Raw genomic sequence first — 24,092 nt, forward strand, 5'->3', positions numbered from 1 at the left:
ATACTCAGTGGTGAAAACTGAAAGCCTTTCCTCTAAGATCAGGAACAAGATAAGGATGCTCATTCTCATCACTTTTATTCAACATAGTGCTGAAAGTCCTAGCCATGGCAATTAGACAAGAAAAAGAGATAAAAGGCACCCAAATTGACAATGAAAAAGTAATACTGTCACTATTTGCAGAAAACATGATACTATATATAGAAAACCCTAAAGACTCCACCAAAAAAACAATCAGAACTAATAACTGGATTCAACGAAGTTGTAGGATACAAAATTAATACACAGAAATCCATTGCATTCCTATATACTAACAGTGAACTAGCAGAAAAAGAAATCAGGAAAATAATTCCATTTACAACTGAATCAAAAAGAATAAAATACCTAGGAAAAAACCTAATGAAGAAGGCTTGTACTCTGAAAACTATAAGACACTAATGAATGAAATGGAAGAAGACACAAACAAATGGAAATCTATCCAATGCTCATGGATAGGAAAAATGAATATTGTCAAAATGTCCTTCCTGCCCAAAACAATTTACAGATTCATTGTAATCCCTATCAAAATACTAATGACACTTGTTCAATGAAATAGAGAAAAAATCCTAAAATTCGTGGAAACACAAAAGACCCCAAATAGCCAAAGCAATCTTGAGAAAAACAAGGCTGGGGGTATCATTCTCCTGACTTCAAGCTATACTACAAAGCTACAGTAATCAAAATAGTATGGTACTGGCACAAGAACAGACCCAAAGATCATGGAATAGAATAGAGCCCAGATATAAACTCACACATATAAGGTCAATTAACATATGACAAAGGACCCATGAATATACAATGGGAAAAAGATGATCTCTTCAATAAGTGGTGTTGGGAAAAGTGGATAGCTACATGCAAGAGAATGAAACTGGATTACTGTCTAACACCATACACAAAAGTAAACTTGAAATGGATTTAAGACTAAATATAAGACATGAAACCATAAACCACTTAGATAAAAAACATAGGCCCAAATCTCCTGAACATAAGCATGAGAAATTTTTTCTGGACATATCACCCCAGGCAAGGGAAACAAAAGCAAAAATAAACAAGTGGGACTACATCAAACTAAAAATCTTCTGCAAAACAGGCTGTAAAACTCAGTGCGGGTCTGGGGAGGGGAATGTGAATATGAAACTGAAATGCCCTCACCTTGCAGTGCCAGAGCTTGTACTTGTCTTTAAAAAGTAATGATGATGATGATTCCAACTTCTTAACAACAACAACAAAAACTAACGTGTGACCTTTTTACTATTGTTATCATTTCTTTCAATCAAGAGAAATTCTTAATTTTAATACAGTTCAATATATTTCTATTTCCTCAAGTTTTTCTCTTTGTGGTTTGTACTTTTTTGCATCTTGGAAAAGACCTTCCTGAAGAAGACAAGACTCAAAGTGGACATGTGAGGAGACTTGCAGATCCTCTCCTGGGTGAAATGACCATAACTGGCAAAAACTGTCTAAAGAACAGCCATTTCAAGTCTCTGGCATTTGTTCTAAGAGCATACAGTACATGAAGAAACATTTATTCAAAAAAAATCTACAAAATTTTGGTAAGAATAGTTAGCATCTGTGATATCAGAGCCAGGACCCACTCTCTCCCTCTCCTTTCCCAGCTCAGTATGTTGGAAGTACCACTCTGAATTCAGTCAAGAAAATGAGGTTCCCTCTCCAATCAGCTCTCATCTGGGTTACTGTATCTCTCTAAGAGAGGCCAGCCACCAGCATTTCTCATCCTTCTCCAGCTCCATGTAGCAGAGTTTCAATAAGACTCTATTTACAAAAATGGCAGCAAGCCACATTTGACCTAGGAGACAGAGTTTGCCAACCCCTGCTATACATAAATCTACATCACCCTTTTTACTGGGTGCCTAGTACTCCATGGAATGGATGAATAAATTCACTATCCCTCATTGATAGATATCTGCTGTTATTTCAGTTAAAAGGCCTCTTAACCAAGCACTATTTATCAACTAGCTGGGTTAGCTAATGCTTTCTCTCCACCCTTCTGTAAACCGGCTTGCTGCTTTCCACATTGCACTGACATTTTATACCTATGTGCTGTTCTTTACCCCACCTGTCTTGTGCTTTCAGCAGCTGAGTTTACCAGCAGTCCTAAGTTTATTTAAACACATGTACTTGTTATTGTAGTATGCAATTTAATTAAATAGCATGTTAACCAAGGAGATAGAAATACAAAAAGAGATTGTTGATACTACAAAAACAAAATTGGTTCTTTTTGGAAAGACCTGATTAATATAAATTGCTTGGGAAAAAAAGTCTCTGGTATCAGGGAATGGGTGCGATAACTACAACAGACTGATAATCAAAGAGCGTGAGGTGGGTGGTGGTTGTGCAAATGCCCCACATTAGTTCTTTAGAAAGAACAGACCAAGCTGCTACCATTTGTGTGGGCTCAGGTGCTGCCTACTTCCCGCAGGATTTTCAGAGGCTGGTCTGGGTGGGGAAACTGCCTTCTGATGACACCCCATGCTCCCTCCTTCCCCAACAACCTTTCCAGGTCTTGGGGGGCCTGTTCTGATTTTTAGCCTACATACATTGTCAAAGTCTCTGACTATGAAAGGCTAGAAAGCATGAGATTCTATTTCTTCTCCCAAAAGCCCAGTCCATTAACATTTAAAATAGCACCTAAGCCTGTATTTACATTTTGATATCATTCATGCTTTATTTCCTTGGCACACTGTCTATTCTGTTTCCCCTAGTTTTTCTCCCAGGCAGAATCGATCTTATCTGACATTGCAAAGCAGTTAACATTGATTCTGGTGAATGGTCTACTTTGATTTTTGCTACAGGGAGATTTTTAGCACAAATTCACATATATTGTTTTCTCAACAAATAGAAAAATATGTTCCACATTCATTGTGCTGAGTATGCCAAGCCTGCTTTTTTGTAACTCACTGTCTCATCTATTTTATTTGCTTTCTCTGTCACTGTCGATCTTTTCCTAATACTTCATCTTTTATGCAGACTCCTTCCTTGGAGCCGAATTTGGCAGTGGAGTTTGCCTAACTAATGGGGACCATATGCTCTGCAATTACATTCCCCCAACAACGTTCAGATTTGTTAGCAAATATTGGAGAAGGCAAGTTGAGAAACTGGAGTTCAAAACCTGTCAGGAACTGGCACAATCTGTCAGGTAAACCGCTTTTTCTGACCCCTGTGAATGAGTTCTGGCTTCTGCTGGCAGATCAGGGATTTGTTTTTGAAAGTATCTATTAATAGATTGTTCTTCAAATGGCAGTGTCTCTCTTATGTGTTCACAATGGCGTAAAGTCTTTACCCCTACAGATCGATTTTTAATACATGATTATTATCTGTTTATTTATTGGTTCCATCCCTCCCCAGACTGGAGACTGAGGTCATGATGTCACTCACTATCATATCCCCAAATCCCAGTAGAAGAATGTGAACATAAGAGCTATTCGGAAATATTTGGCAGACAATCTCTAGAATACATTAAATGCCAATACATTGTACACATTACATACATATAACTTGAATGGTTTTTCTCCCCATTCCATAGTCTTTCCTTTCTCCAGTTACATCAGCATTAACTTTGGGAGTCCAGCCTCCCTAAAGAGTTCAAAGTCACAGGGTTCTGGGGATTTAAATCGTGGCCCTGAAATCACTTCCCTAATTTTTAAGAGGCCTTTTTTTTTTTTGCCTTGAAACAAAGTTTCATCTGTTGCCCTGTGAGTATGTGACAGAATGAGTCAAACTTTTAGAAGGTTGTCCTGGGTTTTGATAAGCTAAGCAGGAGAAAAGAATATTGTTTCACTGTGAAGATACCAAGAAAGGATAACTAACTTGGGAGCAGGTAGCAGAGGGGAGAAACATTCTAGTTCTCCAAGGGCCGTCTTTGGAAGCCTGCATGCCGGAGCCTACTGCAGGAGCAGGTGGTCCCTCTGGCCATGGTATGGCCCTGAAGGGCTTCTCAGGCACACACCCAATGACAGCAGACCTTCCTCTCCCCCACTGCCCACTGCAGTCCTGGGCTGCCACTTGCTGACTGTCTCCTTGGAGGTGTAGCCATCTGTCTGCACGTGAGCCTCAGAGAGACAATGGAAAGGCAAGCCCATGGCTCCTATCAGGCCACAGGTTCACCTTCGTTAGAGAGAATTACACCAGGCTGGCAGGCCCCCAGGGACTCTGCCACCCCTGACCCTCACCACCCCTAGGGACGTGGGGGTGTGCCACAGAGACACCAGAAACACACATCATTTTAGAACACAAATACATAAATTTTTAATCTGCGAAAAATACAAAATGAAACCATGTACAAGTTATGTACAAACCCTTTTTACAAGACAAGAGAGTAATCACTGGTTATTACAGATGGCAGAGTTGGGTAGATCACTTCAGAGCACCAGCATTTATTCTCTCCTCCAATTCCTGTTAGTCATAGTAATTACTCATAATCATAATGCCAACAATCAAAAGTTTGAAAGACAGATGGATAAGCCACGCTCTCTTTCCTTCATGAACACTTGGGCTGACCACTGTGTAAGTGTATTTTTTTCCTTTGTTCCCTGAAGAAATGTTGGGTGTAGGTTTTGGTGTTAAGGGGGAAAGTTTATCTTCAGCATCTGGTTAGTGGGATGTGGGCCAGAAGTTTTAGGTAGGATGTGATTGGGCCACGTGGGAATGGACCATTTTTAATTAGGATTTCCAGGCAGATCTTGGTTTATGTTTGAAATGTTGCAGCTCTGGTCTAATGTATCTCAGGCTGCTCTTAGCGGAAGGAAGGGATGGGGAGCAGGCTGCTCTGGGGCAGCCGGGCTTTGGTTGAGTGTGGAAGTGGGGCTCTGTCAACCTTGTTGGCACGGTTCCCGTACCTGCAGGCTGCCGTCTCACATGGACCCTGAGTCCCACGTGAGGAAGGCTCTGATTTGCCCTGGCAGGCGCATGTCAGTGCATGTGTACATTTCCATCTGAGATTCTGAGCAGCGGGCCAGGCAATGCTTCCTAACAGGCTCACTGGGGAGCTGGGGTGTCCCTTTCGTTCCTGTTCTGCTGAAGAGCAAGGTGGAAGAGAAGAAACACAGAAGACCTCCAGGGGATAAATGCACCAAAGGAAACCTTTTTAAATTTAAAATCTACCTAGAAATTAATGGCAGTTTTCACCAGGCCAAGAAACCTCCCCCCTCATGCTGTCTGTCCATAAAAGCAAAATGACTGTCGCATTTGTTTGAAGAGCCCTGAAAGCAAAGTTGCCAGTGTTTGTGTCATTCAGTGGGGGGATGAGGGGCAGCAGTGACATGAGCAGGAAGGTGAAGGGAGAGGCCCACCTGAGACCCCCTCCTTTCGAGTCCTTCTCCGGGAAGAGGGCCGGGGGCCTGGAAGTCCTATCCAATGCCCATATCCGTGGAGGCCAAAGTAACACAGAGTGGTGGGCTGACTGCCCACTCTGAGTCAGGCCTCATGACAAGGTTGGGGGATAAAGAGTAATACTCAAAGTCCCTGCCCTTGTTAAGTATGTCCTTTTACTTCTGAGTCACTGTCTCAAATACCCTTCATCTGAAACCTCGTAGATGACCCACCCTCTGTGTCCTAAAGTTCCCCCTTTCTGGCTTCCCATTTTGGTCTGAGAGTATCCTAGATCTCCTATCCCAAGAATGTCTTCTTATTTTGATTCTTTAAGCTCCTAAAAATATGGTTGTGGTCCCCTAACAGTCTTCTGCCAGCTGATCTTCCACACCTGTACTTCTTTGGAGAACTCAGCCATGCTCCTCACTTTACAAATATCACTGTGAGTCTGGCTTCCAAATCAGAACCCTCTCCTCAGCTCTGCTGTGTCCACTCCCTTCGCCTGCAGGGCCTTTTCTCACAGGGAGCTCTCGGCTTCTTCCACTCTGGATGAATCTCATTTCCCAGCTGCCCGTATTCGCTGACTCTCCCTCCAGTCTTGTTTTCTTATTTCCTATTCCACCACATCATTCTTCCCTTGAGATCCAAATTCAGTGTTCCTTTCACAGAGAGCCTTTTCCAGAACCACAAGTCATTGCCCTCATATACCCAACCCACACACCAGCCCCTATTAACTCCAACTAAACTTCTACAACTATTTTGATCCCACCAGTTATTTGAGGAAACAGGTGCTCCACATGAGTGTTTGGCTTGGAAGGTGCATCCTTGAGAACACCATGCTGTTGAGAAAACATGCAGCTTTCTGCGTCTTCTCATGATGACCTCCAGGAAGCACTGACACCTCAGAAGTGTCAATCTAGCAAATGCACGGGCATTGGTGTTCATCACTCTTTGTTTAAAACTTGCAGTGGCTTTCCATGACTTTGTAAATGAAGTCTCAGCCTCTTAGCTTGGCCCTTAGGACTGTCTTCTTTCCAGCCACTTTCATGAGGTCACATCTTAGTTTTCCTCAGCTCCCCTACATGAACTTGTCACCATAGACAAAATGGTCTATGTACAGAAATCACATTCCTATCAGTGATGCATGGCTCATTTGACCCCCTCTCCCTGGAAAACCTTCACGCTCCACATTTTTCAAGTCATCTATTGCCTATTGAAATACCTCCAAAAACTATCAAGCATTGTATTTCTGTATTCTTCTCAACCCATGTAGTTCAATGCAACATCTTTCCCCTTTCAACCTAAAGCACTAACTCTCACCACCATATACAATGCTCCTGGCTGATGGCACTTGAAAATGTAATTTGTGTCCTTTTGCTATTGTTCTTTCTTCCCAGCTCTTTGACGTTTGTCTTGAATTGGGCCTGTCTTTAAACACAAAATTCTTAGATCCATTTTTGAAAAATGAGGCAAAAAAGGAAGGTCTGGTACAGATAGTTTAACTCAAAATTCCTTCCCCAGTCTAACCCCATGAGGCCTTGACATCCAGGAGCCTCCAGCCCTCGGGCTGAAGGACAGCTGCCCTTGAGCACACAGGCTCCCTTCCCTCTGTACTCGTTCCAAGCAAGCTTACCATATGGATGGGAAGTAGGCAAGTATTCCCTGAACTGTCTTATTTTATGTCAGTTTTGAAACTGAACAGCTGGTCTTGCATGAGCTGCAACTCACTAGAACAGTCTTCCCTTAAACAGCCAACATGTCCACCATGGTACAAGCCGGCCAGAGATGGTTTCTACTCACTACTCTTCAAAAATAAATTCTAAGGGCTACCTCACCACCTCAAATGTCACATGATTTAAATGCTACATTATTTCTACTGGATAGAAAGAAAAGATGGCCTTTGGGAACATAGGAAGACTAGGGAAAGGGAAGAAAGGTAATTTTACAGGTCCATTGCAGGTGAAATTTCAGTTCCTCCTGTTCATTCAGGGGGGCGAGTCAAGCCCTAAACAGTGAAGGCCCCTTTCAAGGGCCACAGGGATTGGCAACTTTGCCACCATTCCAGAAGAGGCAAATAGGGACAGAATAGAAAACAGACTATAGGGACAGAATAGACAGCAGACGGATTCTGCACTGGAACTCCATGGCCACGCTGAAGAGATTAGCTTGGTCTGTGATGAGTAAGGTGGCTCTCCTCCCCAGTCAATCGGTTTGATATTCTCTTATTCTCTCCCTTCCTACCTCTCTTCCTCCTTTTTATCCTTCCCCTCCTTTCCTCCTTTACTGAGGTTGTCTTTGATAATGAGAAATAATAAATCAAAATTAGACTTATGAATGTAAGTAGCGAAGAGATACTGCATGTACTAATTGAAGAAAAAAAATCAAATAAATAGAGCACAGGAAATGAAGTGAGATGTAAGACTGGTTACCACCTAAAGCTCAGATCCATGTGCAGAAATAAAAATGAGAAAAACGGCAGGAATCTAGGCATCCTGAGCCTCTAGCTACGTATTGGAAAGTGGGATATGGGTTAGAGATGAAGGGATTGACTGCAACTGAGCCTTGAACCAAGGAAAAAGGCTGGGATGAGATTGAGAAGAAAACCATAGGAACACACAAAAAAAATCTCATCCATGTGATCCAGCAGAATTTCAATTTGGAAATTTGCATTTTGCATCTAAGGAATCTCCAGAGTGTAAAGCAGGGGCATGAACCTAACTGCTCTGTGTCCAGAAAGGAAAATACACACCACCCTCAGGAATATTGCTTAGTCGATGCAGCAAGAAGGACCATTATTCTAGCACAGGACAGGATTCTGTCCACGAGCTTGTTCACATGCTCTCACTCCCTTAGATCATGTCCTCCTAGATCTGAAAGGGACCTTAGAGTCATCTAGATGAATCACTCTCATTTACAAATGAGGTCACTGAGACTCAGAGAGTTTAAAGAGCATTTTCAAAGTACATAGCTAGTAATTTGCAGATTCAGCTCTTGAAACCTCATATTAAACCATAAGTAGGAAAGTTGGACACCTTCACCTTTCACCATGAAAATATCCCCAACTTTTTTAGGCTTTATCACTTGCCCCCTTACCAACTGTAACTAAACAATTCTAATTCCTGTTTATTTAAAGTCTCAATTAAATTGTGTACAAAGTATATCGTAAGACATCCCAACCTTTAGAAGGACAGAGCTTCTGGGTGGGTGATCCTCAACATACCTTAATCACAATCAATGTTATTTAAGGTGTTTATATACTGGTTTGAGGTGCTATTTTAAAATGTAAAATTGCTCAGTTGAAAGTAAAGGTTTTCTGAATGAGAGATGCTGATGCTGATGCTGATGAGTGGGCACTAATGAACGGTGCTCTCTGCTTTCAACAGCCTGCTGGTGAATCTTTGATCCCCAAACCACCCAGAAGTCTTCAGTCTGGAAAGATGGAACCCTAAGCTGGGATGGGAGACCAGAGCTTTATAACATGGACTGTACCAATGATGACCATTATTAGGATTTAGCCAGAAAGATGGATCTGCCACAGTGGGTGGGAGGAGAACTCCCTCAGGACCAGGGAACTCAACAAACAGAAACGCATCAGGACGTGCTGGCATTCCCTTCTGCTTACAGTCTTGTTTCTGTTTTCATTTCACTTTCAACATACCAAGCACCAGTTTTCATCAATGGAGCCATCAACCAGTCACTTTGTATACTTCCTTAAAATGTTTCCTATTTTCTGGCCCAGAACAATCCATTATTACAAAGGTAAAACTGTCTTAGCCATTTTGGTTAAAAAAAAAAAAAAAGTTTAGATTCAAACCTCTAGCCATTGTGTGCATGGAGTTTACACTTCCGCTTCCAGACTGACTTGGTATGGAGCCATGAGGAAAAGAGGGCCGCGGGCATGGGACACTGGCCCTGGTTCCTCTAAGGGAAGATCATGTAGGTGGCCCACATTGCCTGCCAGAGGACACCGAATAATTACAACAAATTCAGAAATGGTTATCAGGAACAAGAGCGAAGGAGACTCTACCAGGGTTCATGAAGGAAAGAAGAGCGTGGATTGATGGGAATGTACTAAGGTGACCCCAGTGCAAAATCATTATGTAGAAAAAGGCCTAGCTTTCAGGTAGGATGTAAAATCATAGCAAGGATTTCACCTCACAAGCCCATGGTACTTCTGTTGGAAACCAGGAAATGTTCATAAGCCTGAATATAGACTGCTGACGTCATTTTAGTCTGCTGAGTAGACTAGTGATTGGTTATAAGAAGTTTTTAAACAATCCAATTGGACATACATTATATTCACAATACTTTTATAGAACTAATTCTACAAAATGTGACGACAGGGTAACCACAGTCTGACAAGTCACTTCAGGAAGGTGCCTACAAGGTGGAAACACGGCTATATTGGCTCTGCAGGGAGTGGACAGAGGTGGGAGCTCATTTTGCCTACATTGGTAATTGGAGTACTTAGTGGACATATATTTTCATGGTGATTTCATTGCTTGACTCTGATTTGATTTGCACTAACATACTAGGTACCCCAGGATCAAGGTTGAAAGATTTGATGAAATAGATATCATGGGATTTGGGTGAATATTTTGGTAAGTTTGGTGTCTTAAGTGTCCACGGGGTACATTTTTTAGAAATTGAAAATCACTGTCACATCCATGCTTCTCCAGAGACCCTGATGATTGTATCAAAGATTGATAATTTTGAAGTCAGAAGACTTGCTAAATTGTTTGGAACATAACAGTTGCCAGGACGACTGTACACTGAGCATGCAAGCGACTGCAGAGCTCTGAGACATGGTAATTGCATCTGATGGCTAGAAAAACCCTTTGACCACCCATTGGAAGTGGCTGATTCATTTTATTTCATTGCTGGTAATTTTCAAAGGCCTTTTCTAACAGTCTGTATTGAGTGCATTTGTTGCTTTCCTTTTGTTGTTATTATTATCTATATTGTTGTAGCAAGTTTGTGTGTTTTGTGCTGGCAACTAAAGGAAAGCCTGAAAAATTAAAATCTGGGCAAAAGTCATCTCCTAGGTTATGGAAACGTTCTGGCTTTTAACCAAATAGTGAGAAGAATAAATGTATCATCATATCCTATTGTTAAGTAAAATTATTCATTGGTGTTTACAGATTTTCAGGCAGAAAGCTCTAAGACTTGAGGAATCAAGAGAAAGTCCACCAGACCCCTCCAAAGTTGAGAGTTCTTTCATGGGTGGTTTGGAATATGAAATGGAAGCATAACAGCATGTAGGAGGTCCCACCATGAGAACTGCAAACAGAGCAATGTCTTGTGCACGTCTTGTCCTCAACTACCACATTCCAGGCCAGCTCACAGCCCTCCTGGTATTGTTAAGAGTTGGTTGGATAAACCTGATCTGGCCATTGTAGAAAAGCTGCAAGAAGGTCTTCCCTTTAAATATATGAATAAAAGGATGAGAAATACAGAATGAAAACTAAAACTACAAAAATATGACTTTCAACTGTGAAAATAAATAAGTTTCCATTTATTAAGAGCTGGTGTCAGTGCAGCCAAAATACACACCCATCCAGGAAATACACCTGCCCCCCTTTTTGCTTCTTTTTTGAATTTTCTAAAATACATGTTTACATCATTGGACCATTTCTAAATTGCTTTACTAATCCACTTCCCTTTGTTACAATTAATTGTGGTGGTGACCATCATTCTCCTCAAAGAAAAAGAGAGAAAGAAGAGAAATACGTGTTAAGGAGTCTGGCCACTTGTTCATTTTGATTTTGCATTGTTTAGATAGAGGGAAGATATTTGACAATGAAAAAAAAGAAAAAATATATTTTCTTTCTAATAAATAAAAATAATTTAAAATGCTAGAGGCTATACATGACTATTTTAGTATGTTCATTTATCAATGAAATCATTTTCTTTTCCAAAATACATGGAAGCAATATTCAAGGCAGACAAACAGAAAGATCTGTCTACTTTATTTTTCTTGTGATTCTTGCTTATCCTAACATTTCCACCTGTGATTCAGCATGTAAGAGGAAGAAAAGTCACATCACCATTTATGAAGTTTGTCAGGCTTTAAAAAAATAGTTCTGGTCTCCTGGGAGTCAACATTCATCTTCAACTTCTCTGATTGGTGGAATCAAGCTGCTTGTGGATTTATATTGGTTGATCTGGTTAGCCATGTGGGTACTCATGGGCTTGATTTGAATGTTTCTGGGATACGCATTATCCGGTTCATCTGTAAACCATTTCTTTTCTGCTAAAAGGCAAAACGGATAGAGAACAAGAAGGAGAAAGGAGAAACTTAATTAGTACTATAGTAAAGCCTTTGGAAAGCTCATTACAAAATGTAAAAAGTAATCAATAGAAAGGGGCAGTGAGTAATTACTAAGAGAAAGACAGTGCACCACAGGGAGAACCCCAGAACCGGAAACATACTGCCACTGCCTGCAGCAAGTGATGTCCAATGGGCCATTGGGACTTAGAAGCACTGTGGGTGGACTTCAGAGGATAAAGAAGGGTCGGAATATGCAGTTTGGCAATGTCCTATGGGTTTCCTTTGGCGGACTGAAAAGCTTTGGTGGGAAGGAGATGCTGAATATATCAAATATTGGGTATGGATATTGTGCCTAAGGAAAAGATTTGTGCATCCATTGACTGGAGTGGAACATCGAGGGACACTGTCCCTGGCGTAGAGCAAGTAATCCAGAATCTTATGCAGGATCTCCTCCTCCCAGATTTAATTTGGCTTTGGATGGAACAAGCATCCTTAAAGTCATATCTCAATGATACCACTCTGCTATTTCTTTTGCAGCCAGTTTTAAGGGTCTTAACATAAGCCCACAGATTTTGCTGGCCCATGAGAGTGAAAATCAGAATAGCAGTCAGTGTTTTAAGAGGATTTTGAGATGGTTTTTATTTCAAGAGAGAAAACTCTGTGTTGGCGTAAAGTTATGAAAAGAATTCCTCGTCACAATATCTTAACCGACTGTAGTAAGGCAAGCTGTTGACAAGGATGCTCAACCAAGTCTTGGCATTTGTTTCCACCCTAAATACAGAGATGGTGGACAGAGAATGCTGAGTCAGGCCATTCAATCTAGGGCTGGGGTGAGACTGGAAATGACCCTAGCATCCTCTTAGCAGTTCAGGGCTATTTTACAAGACTCAGCCCTCATTCCTGCCTCTTTCTAGGATGGAAACTTTCTGGAAAATTGGCCATGTATATATATGAAAAGACTGTGCAAATAACATACTAACTTGGGAATCATATTAGTGGCTTAGGAAAAGAAAAGAAAAAGGGAAAGAAAAAGCTTTTAAGCACACCCACTGTTATAGAGACAATGGCTTATTTTCTTCTGAGCAGAACAATTCATAACTGCCTCGCCAGTGGTTCTGCACTGATATGTTAATAAAAGTTGCTCACCTGGCTTGACAGAGAAGTGCAATTGTGTGTGTGTGTCCCTGCTTGGCTAATGATTTATAAATTCAGCATCTCTGATCAGCTCATGACCACTCTGCTTATTTCTCCTTAGTACGCACTTTCTCTTACTGTGTCAGGAACCCTGAGCCTTCAACGTAAACACTATTGCAGGAGCCGGGCTGTGCCTTGGCGAAAGCTTGCCCACCAGCCTTTGTTCAGCAGCTCAGTTTATCCCCCAAGAAACTTACTGTCTCTTGGATCATTCCCCACTCCCCTCTCCCTGCTCTGGTTCTCTCACCTTATTATAATTAAGTTCACTTTGATTTGAACAGATTGGACCATAGGAATTCATAATGGTACATCTTCCCAGTGAAGCTAACTGATTAAGTGCTTTAAATTATTCCCCCTGACAGAATGATAAAGTTACAATCTGTTCTGAGATGATCTACAGCTTGCCAGACTCCTACAGCTTCTTTCTACATTCATTTATCTTTTTGTCAAGCAGAGTTTTTTTTTTTTTCCTAAGCTTCAATTCCATAGATCTTTTAAAGTCATCAGCACATCTGAATTATTAATGAGGCTTTAGAGGCAAGGTTCCTGATGGGCTGGTTAAAAAAGGTTGTATAGAAATCCAGGACTGTGTACACATCAAAATAATTTCAGCTCCATTTAAAAAACCATTTAGTTCAAGTGTGACATAGATGAACCATTATGCATTTGTGGAAACCAATTTTTTGTGATCTACGATTAAACTAACCTTTCAGAGAGGAGTAAAGTGTGATGGTTATCATGTTTTAAAAGCATTGCCAGGCTGCTGAAACAATTTCAAACTACGACTTTTTCCAGCGGTTTATGTGCAAAGATGATTTTCAGAAGAGCCCAACCCGGCGTCCGTGCTGTTTGCCTGAGCCACCCATAGTTTTGGTCGGGTCATTATGTGGACTGATTTTGCAAAGGGATTTAGTGCTAGGTTGGACATGCCAGGTTGGAAGGGAGAGTGAACTCTGCTTGGAAGGAAACAAGTAGGTCTTTTGGGTGAAAGACCTTAGACAGCTGCAATTTGCTGAAATTTTTACAACTGCTGCAGAGAATAATTGTTCAGAATTTAGTCTTTACAGTTCAATTCAAAGTTGGCATTTTGACCTTTCACGGCAGACAGAATATCAATTTCCTTCTGCTGACGGTAAGAAAGAGGGCATTATTTTCCCATTTAAGTTTCTTTCTCTCTTTCCTTTTAAATTTCTTGCTATAAAAAAGAAAGAAAATATCTAAGCAGAGTAGACCCTGCGTTTTGGCCGTTGAGCTGCCGCACAAGGAGTTGTGCTAAAGCACATCCTGGTGAAGAGGTGAGGTTTCATTATGCCTGTGAAACAGACTTTTTAATCAGGGTGCCTTCTGGGATATAAATATATGTGTTTTGGGAGACTTGGTCAGATAGGATGTTGGAGAAATGGAAATATTTTACTAAACATTTTACTAAAATGTCTAGGGGAAAGGTACTTTATGAAGAGATTCTCCAAAAGCGCTTCAGAGAAACACATACTTTAACGATGGCCAGTCACTTCAAGTCTGACAATGACACTTTGGTTTATTAAATCTTGCCTTCCAAAGGAGAAACTGAGCCAATGGGAGGCTACAAAGTTGGCCATAAGGAAGAGCACTCAGGAAGGAATTCAGATGAGTGCTGAAGTGGTCCAGGATAAATTCAAATCCCTGAGTTTATCTCCTCTCCCTGCCTTATCTCGCATGCCAGAAAGATTTCCAGGAGCTTTATTTTCATCCCTAAGATGAGAAAAGCAATGGATCTGGCTATGAGGGCCTCCTCACTGCCAGAGGAAAATAGCCCCTTTTATTAATAAGCTTCTTGAGGATTCAATGCACTGTGTCATCATTGTGAGTATAATGTGTGACCTGCCTGGAGTTAAGGAAGGAGCAGCATTTCATGGTCAGTGGCAAGCGGGCTAGTAAAACAAGATAAAACCTGGAAAATAACTGCAGAGAAATGCTGGTAAGCGAACTGCCGCTGCCACTGGGAGATGTCACCTGTCCAGACCAACCATGCCATGAGCTGTCCACTACAGACTAGTAATGAGGCACAGGCAAGGAGATGGCATAGGGCACTACTGAAGTCAAATGGATCTGGCTCTCTCACATGCTGGCTCTGAGCAAGTTGTATGTAATTTATCTTAGCTGCAGTTTCTCTTCTGTACAATGGAGCTAATGATCAGAGTTTCCTAAACCTGTTGTTTGGATAAAATGAACTAGGGCTGAGGAAGCACTTACCACAGGTCTAGATACATGGTAAGTAAATGTGAGTTGTTAAGTCTATTAGAATATCAGTAATATTAGCTGGCATCGCAACATGGTGGCAGAGTCCATAGACATTTAAAATCCATTCTGCACTTCCTGGCTGGATCACTCTGAACAAATCCATCCCTCAGTCTGCAGCTTTCAGAAAGTGATCCCACAGCATGTACATCTGAGGTTGTCATGAGGCTTGAATGAGTTAGTGTACATGACGTGCCTAGAGAAGTGGGCCGTGGTAGGCTAGGGTATTGGCTTTCAGTATGAGGTTAGCATTCATGTGTGCCTGTGCTCTCAGTACTAAAGGACTACATAACGGTGTACCACTCACCGATGGTACGTGAGCTGGGGTGGACAACTACAGTATATAAACTGGGTGCTGGCCTGAAGATGGGGATGTGAGAATCGAGATAGAGGGGGATTTGGTTGGGCAATTTTTCACTTGGAAGGTGATGAGAAGAAGGTGTGACCCAAAGTTCTGTCTGGTAGAGGGGTTCAGGGCTGCTCTCCTTGCATGACACCTGTGCCTTTAAAATATTGGCTTTTATTCTATAGGCATCCCACCTCTGAGCCATCCATTGTTACTTTCACCAGTGAGATGGAAGGGTCTAGAATGAGGGTCAGGACTCCCTCCAGCTTTGGGCATCCTGGAGGAGTGGTCTGTCATGGGGAAGGACCCCAGGCCTGGGCTGACCTTACTGCCTAAGTGACCAGAAGCAGAGAAACAGGCTGTACTGTGAGAAATGGCCCCCGTCGCCGGCCCTGTGGCTTGTCAGTGCTGTGGGATTTAGCCTACTCATGTAACTACTCCCCAGAGAAGGGAGCCTTAGGGGGGAGACAGTAATACAGCAACGTATTTGGAATAATTGGCCCTCTTCTCACTGTGCCACAAGCTGAGGTTGAGAAAGGGCTTGAAAGGAAAATATTCCATTTAGACAGAGATAACTGTTGAGAAGAGTCAGCGCTAATGAGGAGCGCAGGCCTTCAAAGGTAACGTGGTGTGATTTCACATCTCATGTTTCTGAAGGCAGTTCGCTGGCATTCACCCAAGGCCCAGGAGACCCCCAGGCCCTCAGTGGACCCCATCCACGCATACTGCTTCCTTTCCTCTCTGTGGGCCAAGTATGGCCATTTCATAGAAATGAAAATCACCTGTACCAGAACCAGAGCAGTTCCCATTTATGAAAAGTGCCTCACTTCTTTGCAACTGTTCACCGTGATTCTATTTGCCTCTTCTAAATGCAAGTCATATAAATGATGTCATTCACCGGGCAGAGCAAACTGCCCCTTCCTGGCCCTCTTCAGTGGCTCTTGGTCCAGCTGACATCTAGAGGGCAGACTTCTCCCTTCTCCCTTTTGGATGGCAGGGGGTAATCCCTCTCACCTCCCTGTGCAATGAGGGTGCAGCCTCCTAGTGGGAGACAGGCAACAGTTTAATGACAGGTGCCCATAGCTACTTCTTTATCATGTTATGACAAAGCAGGGATGAGCTGAAAGAAGCTGATTGAGACATTGATTTTTTTTACCCTGTCTTGCCTTCTACAGGCCCTGAAGTTTCTGCACTCTCCTCTTTCTCCTTCAGGAGCCTGTTGCTATAGGAACCTGGCCGGTTGGTTTAATTGTCTCTATTGGGATGCAGACACCTTTAGGCTTTTCCCATGCTGAAGAAAGAACCAGTCAAAAGGTTTTTCTGGTCATTCTGAGATCTTGGCAACGCTGTCAGGAAGCACAGTCTGTCTCCCTTAACTTGCAAGACTTCTTCCTTCCTAGAAGCTGTGTACGCAGCTTGAGGAAGTGCCAAAGAGCATAGCAGCATTGTCAAGCAGGCACTCATACTTTTTTTTAAAGATAAGCCAAAGGGTAAAGATAATTGATAAAAGGATGAAAGGTATAAACTGTTTGTCAACTTATTTCAAAATATCTGCTGAGCTCTATTGTGGGTACAGTTCTGGGTCATAACCTTTAACATTCACAACAGACTTTGAAACTTCTCCCAATTGTAGTAGAAATCTAACTATATGTACAAGGGGCCAGCTTTCTCTGTAGCCTTTGAACTGGCTTCAGGAAAGGCTGTGGGCAGCAGTCATTTGGGATATCAGCAAATTCATCATCACCTGGATGCTGGGGCTGAAAACTCACTGAGCCTCCTGGTCTACCCACTTACTTAAGGTTCAGCCCTTTCAAAGCCTGAAGCAAATAGGACTGAATGGCTTACAAATTGCTTCTCATTTAGAATGGTGCAGTTCCTAGCTGTTCTTTTTAACACCCATAATTTCTCTTCAAATAATTATTTCACTTTCTACACTTACCTACTTCATTTTTGTTTGGAGTGAGGGGGGAGGGGAGAGACAAAATATGAGAACTTTGTGTGCCTCTTTCCTAAGATGACTGGAAAAGAGAGGAGGAAGTTTGGGGTCACATGGAAAACAACGAGGAAGACTCTTTGTTCTATTGTGGAAAGTATAATACAGCAGTTTTGACTAATAAAATAGAAGTAACAATGATATCTTCTTCATCACTGAATATCTCACTACCCAAGTACTACAGTCAACTCTCAGTTGTGTCCCCGAAGTCCAGGGAAAATCCCAAAATTTCATCTCATGTCACAGTCTGTTCCTGCTCCATTCCCATTACAGTATCATCTTATTAGAGCTGCTAACAGATTGTATATAAAATGCATTTTGGATTTACTTCTCTCTATCTGTTCAATCTCTGGTTGGGATTTAATAAATGTCTGAAAAGCATGTGGCAGGAGAGACCTTGGGTAATACAGAGAATGGATGGTCAGCCCCCAGATGACTGGGTGTAGGCTACCGAGTTGATACATTCAGCTGAACAGTTTTAGTTTGGGTCATACTGATCCAACATAAAGGAGACCAACGCCTTTGCCATTAACCCTCCTGGTTTAAATTAGAAGGAGGATAAAATATTAACTGAGAGCCAGTTTGCCAAATGAAATAGCTGCAAATGTTTTCCAGAAGAGTTTATCATCTGGCATCATCATTTGATTTAGGAGGTCTTGCCAAGATCAACACAGAGATGTGGACAGACTGATGGGACTGGGTTGGGGTGGTGGTAATGGGAGAACGTGAAGAAAGCTGGATTTCTTGATGGGAAAATGCTTTCAGACTTGGAGCAAGGACCAGGGTGGGCAGGAAGGCCACGTGCAGATTTAAAGGCAAGCCAGATGGAGAGAAGTTCCCCCCAAATTACCCAGCCCAAAACCCCGGAACACCAAAACAAACTCTAAGGGATCTAGCGGTAGAGCAGCGGTACAGCCTCATCGCGCTGAGCAATTTAGAAAGTGGAGGAAGGAGGAGAAGAAGGAAGGGAAGAGTAGGGGAAATGGGGAGGTAAAAAAAAAAAGCAAAACAAAATAAATAAAACCACAAACAGAACAATATAAATAAAAATAAACAAACCAATAACAGAATAAAATTTGTAACTCCTTTTTTTTTTTAATTTCACAAAAGTTTTCACAAGGACAACGTCATAGAAGAAAACCCCCAGCAGTGGCTAGGTCATGCAGAACCATTAATTGTCATACCTTGGCCCATTCTATTCATCCTTGTTGCACTTTAGAGAGAGAAGTAAGCTATGTGAGTTTTACAATGCTTTTAAACTGTCATATTTCCTGTTGAGCACTTTAACTGGCACATTCTTATAGTTATAAATGTTCTGTGGGTATAACTTTATAACCTCCTTTGCAAAGAATGCATGGAGAGCTCTTCATGATCCAAAACTGGGGTATATGTGTGTGTACATACATATATACACATATATATGTGTATATGTGTATATTCATAGATATAGATATATATATATAAAGATAGTTATACATAATATATAAATCAATATATATAGGGACAAAAATAATTTGAAAAAAAAATCTTCCACTCCTAGGGCTTCACTATATATGGGTACCATTTTTTCCCACCTCTTTACTGGTCTGAGTCCTGTACTGCCCTGTCTTTGGTGTTGGGGCAGAGGTTCTAACTGAGCCTCACCATTTTGTCAGTAAAAGTGCTTGTCAATTCACACAGCAAGCAAATCTCCAAAACTATCATGCTTGGGAGAACAGGGATTCAAAATCTAAACCCCAAACATTCACCATAAAAACACCTTTTTAGAAATGGTACAGCTGTGACATTTTTCTCCTCCCCTCCACCCCTATTCTGTTTAATGGAATTTTTTAAAGTAAATGTTGCAAATATGTATATATCAGCCCAGGGCTAGTCCAGCCATACAAGAATTTGGTTATATGAACTACTGTACTGCCTAAAGCATGATTTGCATACATAAAACATCCGAGAACTGTTTATTGAAAAAAAGGGCATTTTCCTACTTCTCCTGTCATGCTTATTCACTGTTGAAGGGAAGAGAAGAAGAAAAAAAGAGAGAAAAAGAAAGAAAAAAAGAATGAAAGAGAGAGAGAAAGGAAGGAAGGAAGGAAGGAAGGAAGGGAGAAAGAAGAAAGAGAAAGAAAGGAAGGAAGGAAGGAAGAAAGAAAGAAAGAGAAAGAAAGAAAGAAAGAAAGAAAAAGAAAGAAAGAAAGAAAGAAAGAAAGAAAGAAAGAAAGAAAGAAAGAAAGAAAGAAAGAAAGAAAGAAAGAAAGAAAGAAAGAAAGAAAGAAAGAAAGAAAGAAAGAAAGAAAGAAAGAAGAGAGAAAGAAAGCAAAAGAAAAAAAAATTATAGCAAAATGTGTTTGGCTCATTGCTGCACTCTTCTGCCACATCTGATGACAAGGGACCATTCTCCAGCATTGTCATCCCCTCGCCTATGTGAAGTGGCTATGCTCACAAAGTGGATGACATGGGGCTTTTCCCACTTGGGAACTGTCTCCCACCTTCTGCTCTGAGGTAGCCAGTACCAGGCAGCTGTGCCAGTGCTCTCAGGTGGTAGCTGGCTTTTGTCCTTATTGAGTAAACTGTGGCTGGATCCTCCTACCTTCTGATTTACTCCGAATGTCGGTGCCTGGAAAACATGATCTGCTGCTGGGTTTGTCTTCCTCTCTCTCTAACATGGCCCCAGCCCTTGCTCCTGCCTGGCATTGGGGGCCTAGCTAATAACACAGAGGGGAGTAAAAAGGTCCCCTGAGAATGCATGGAAAAATACTCGCTCTTTCCTGAGCATTATTTATTCTGTACATAAGGTAATTCACCTTTTAAAAGATGTAAAAGTCCCAGGAAGGAAGGCAGTTTTTAATGACTTACATCTGATATTTATGATACATATGGCTTTTCATCCCAAATGTCAAAAGTGGAAGAAAAAACAAGCTATTCATATGGCAGCATAAGGAGACAGAATAACAATTTAATATGCAATGAAACCTCTTTTCCCTTAAATTTAATAACTAGAATTTGCTACATCCTTGAGTACTATTCCTTCCTCCATAGTATGGGTAGAAATGTTCCTCTGAGCATCCAAAAGAAGCTAACTATGGGACAAAAGGCCTTGCAGAGTAAAACATCTCAGATGTTCTCTTATTACAGTTACAAGCAGGTGCTTCATAATCACCTGCAGGAATGGCGAAAGCCTTTCAAATGCTTCACCTCACTTCAGCCCAGAGATGGAAAACAATCCATACATCGTGGGTGCTTTTCGGTTGCTTGTTTTAAAAGAAACATGTTGATTACTCCATGTGTATAAAATTAAAAAAAAAGAAAGAAAGAAAGGAAAATAACAAAGTAAAACCCAAGCACCCCGATAATTCTTTTAAATCAGAAGAAACTTTTCTTCTACCTTAACTCAACTTCCTTCCCATAACTGACTGACATGGATCACAAGCACTCTCTTCTAATCTGTGAACCCCTTCTGCAGTGAGCTATTTATGTCTGGAGCTTGCCTTTGGGTTATTTTTTTCCCCCTAGAATCATAAATAACTTTTTGGTCCTTCTGCTTATTTGCTGTTGTGCTCAAGGGTTTTATGGTGGTGAAATAAAAATGACAACCACATGCACACTATCATACATATGCAAATATGTGTAAAAAAAAGGGGGGGACTACAGGGGAAAAGGGGAAAGTTACTGTTGGAAACACCCACTGGGGAAATGAGTGGCAGATAGTTTCACACACGGTGGTAGTGGATACACATATCAGAGCCGCTCTTCCTGCACGTACTTCTGTTTGTCTCGGGACTCCCGGGACTTGGGCCGGTTCTGTCGGTTTGCTGTGGATGGGATGGAGTGAACGGAGGAGCTCTTCTTGCTGGAGGACTGGGATGAGTGGGAGGAATGGGAGAGGCTGGCCCGGGACTGGCCGGCATTGTGGTCAAACTGCATCAAGCAGAAGATCAGGTCTGTTGGCACGAGCTCAAACTCGTACGGAGGGTTGGTGATGACGTACCTGGACAGGGAAGGCAAAGAGGTCACACACAGGAGGATAAAGGGTGGAGACCACACATCTGTCTGAATCAAAAGGATCCTCAGGTGTATCAGAAGAGCTGGAAGATGGACTTCTAGCTGGTTCAAGGCTCTAAAAATTACCTTCTGAGTTGAACTATATCTTCCTCCATTTAGCTCAACACAGGAGGCCAGCCGTGAGTCCTGGCAGCGATGCTGTTAGCGCCGGTAGTGGGACAACAAAATGGTGCTGCCTGTGGTCTATGTGCCCCTTCCAGTACAATATCAAGGTCATGCTGGTGCATGCAGGAGGTTTCATGTACTGCATATTTCAGTCTGGAACGTTCTGTCAAATCCCAGACACACAGCACAGGATATTTGTTTATCACCATCTAGTGTCTTCTTAGTCCTTCCTCACTGTTTACCTTTTCAAAATCCACTTTTTGAGGATTTTACTAAATGGGAGGTTATGAAATGCCTTCCTGCCTGTCTGTCCGCTCTGTTTTACCTGTTCTCCTCATTTTGATCAGGCCTTCTCTGGTTAACACCTGACCTGGTTTAAAAAATCACTGTTTTATCTATGAAAGTGAATCTCAAAGTGTGGTCCTCAGGCTAGACATATCAGCATCACCTGGGAGCCAAAAAATGCAAAGTCTTAAGCAACCCCACCCCAGGCCTACTGAATCAGATGCTCTGGGCAGGGGATCCAGCAACTTGGGGTTTAACAAGGTTTACAGGTGATTTTCATGCTCACTAAACTTTGAGAACCCACTGGTCTATGACAATTACTCTCAACTGTAATCTCTAGGCATTAAAAAAATTATATTTATTTTCATTCTGGACCAGTTACATCAGAGTAATCAGAGTATTTTTAAAAAGCACCCCAGGTGATTCTAATATGCAAGCAGAGCTGAGAGATCCTCATCTCTATAGCTTTGTTTCCTGAAGTGTATTATGCAAACACAGATTTTGGCAATTCTAGAATGTACTTTTAATTTGGGGCTTCTATGAATTTATTTTAATGCATAGCAAAAAATATAATTAGCACATATAAACTGTTTTATTTTCTGCTTAAGGTGATAAAATTTTCTTAAAATAAATATAGAAAAGTAAAAAAGTGGGTCAATTAAAAATATATTAAGTAAAATTTTGACATCTAAAATATGGCAAAGGAGCCATTCATCTTAAACACTAGCAATATGAACTATCCCTATATTAGGTACCAACAGAATTATCCAAGTAGCCAGAGTTTGGAGGAGATGTTTCTATTCACGCTTTCAGGTGATGGAACTATTCTATAAAGCTTTAATTCTTCCCAGCATTTCTTCATATCTGCTATTAGTAATCAAACAAAAAAGCTTCCCATAACCTCCAAGCTTGGTGTTGGATTTAATGTGGGCAGAGTAATTTGCATGTTGATAGTAGTACACAGACCTCTGCCTTCCAAGTACGGAAAGGAGAGGGCACTTATGTCTCTGTATTTGGGTGGGAGAGCACAGTGGAAGCACACTCACCTCTTCGTGCATTGGCTGGGAGTGCTGAGGTGAGCATCTCTCAGCCGGTAAATTCCAAAACAAAGCATATTATACGTTTTCAGAGCTTTGCAGAACAGGTCACCATAACAACCACCATCCTGGGAGACAACAAAAGAACAGAGAGAAACATCATTTTTATTTGCCTGGAAGTAGAGGTCTGGCCTTGAAAGCCTGTTTTGGTGTCTCCTGAGCTGGAGGGTCTGTACTGAGGGACTATAGCTGAAGACATCAATGTGGCTAACAGCCTACACCCAATACTGCTGATTTTTAGAGATCAGATAATAATGGGGTTTTCCTCTGGTTCTCTCCAGTTTTTCATTGGTAGCAATGAGAGCTCTACAGAGATTGCACCCTTCTCTCACTTTGAGGGAGGGTGTAAAGCTTGAAGGTCTCATATGTATGTTCAGCTGAGGAGAAGAAACTGGCTCTGCAAAATGGTGATTATGTTTAGCCCCAGCTCAGCTGTAATCACTGTGATCTGACTGTGTTGTCAAAAACTGCTTGAGTGATAATTAAAATCACTGTAAGGAGAAAAGACCCCACCAGGTACTATGGTGACAGATTCACCCAGGAAAGGACTGTGTGAAAAGCACAATTTACAGACCTCAGAGATGGTGAGGGTGCAAGAGAATGTGTTTCCCCAGGAGCTGGAGGTCTGCAGGCTGAATAACTGGGATTCACAGTTCTAATCAGTTCACAGTCACCTTCCAAGGGTCTGAGGTCTGACATGGAATGTGAAGCAAATTCATTCACTTGGAAATGCTGGCTTCATGTAGCCAGGAAGCTTCAGGTAGGGGTTATTACAGGAGGGCCACTTAAGAAGGACTTGACTGGGAATAAAGTGACTGCACTTGTGCTTCCTGTCATGGAATTTCCAGATGGGTATCATAACAGAAAAGATAAAAGTGAGCTAAAGCTTACCATTATTTAAAGTCTTTATCCTTTTAGACTTTATCAGTAAGTAAATGGTAGATAAAGAGAGCCATTGATTATGGAAGCTGCATTTCAAAAATGCTCAGTCCCACATAGGTCCATGCTTCCAACCAAACTAAACATACGTCAGCATCAGCAGACATGGAGAAAGTGACCCTTTCCTTGGGTGACACTATTGTTTGTACAATGGATTTATTGGTT

At 41.6% G+C, this 24,092-nt stretch overlaps 1 protein-coding gene across 25 annotated transcripts in view; it reads right to left on the minus strand.

The window, feature by feature from the left end:
• Positions 1-10,996: 10,996 nt before the first annotated feature.
• The window catches only part of KCNMA1 (potassium calcium-activated channel subfamily M alpha 1), a 702,509-nt gene continuing 689,413 nt past the window's right edge, over positions 10,997-24,092 (minus strand). For 6 of the 25 annotated variants that reach the window (XM_057506037.1, XM_057506056.1, XM_057506054.1 and 3 more), the window contains 2 exons: positions 22,938-23,056; positions 21,126-21,427 (listed from right to left, as the gene is read on the minus strand). In XM_057506037.1, the coding sequence (XP_057362020.1) occupies positions 21,178-21,427; positions 22,938-23,056 (369 nt within the window). In that variant the 3' untranslated portion in view covers positions 21,126-21,177. Of the gene's footprint in view, positions 11,618-18,629; positions 18,659-21,125; positions 21,428-22,937; positions 23,057-24,092 lie in introns of those variants that run through there. The other 19 variants (XM_057506035.1, XM_036928540.2, XM_036928551.2 and 16 more) reach the window with 4 other exon arrangements.

This window comes from Manis pentadactyla, chromosome 8 (genome assembly GCF_030020395.1).
Source record: "Manis pentadactyla isolate mManPen7 chromosome 8, mManPen7.hap1, whole genome shotgun sequence".
In the NCBI taxonomy this organism is placed as follows: domain Eukaryota; kingdom Metazoa; phylum Chordata; class Mammalia; order Pholidota; family Manidae; genus Manis; species Manis pentadactyla.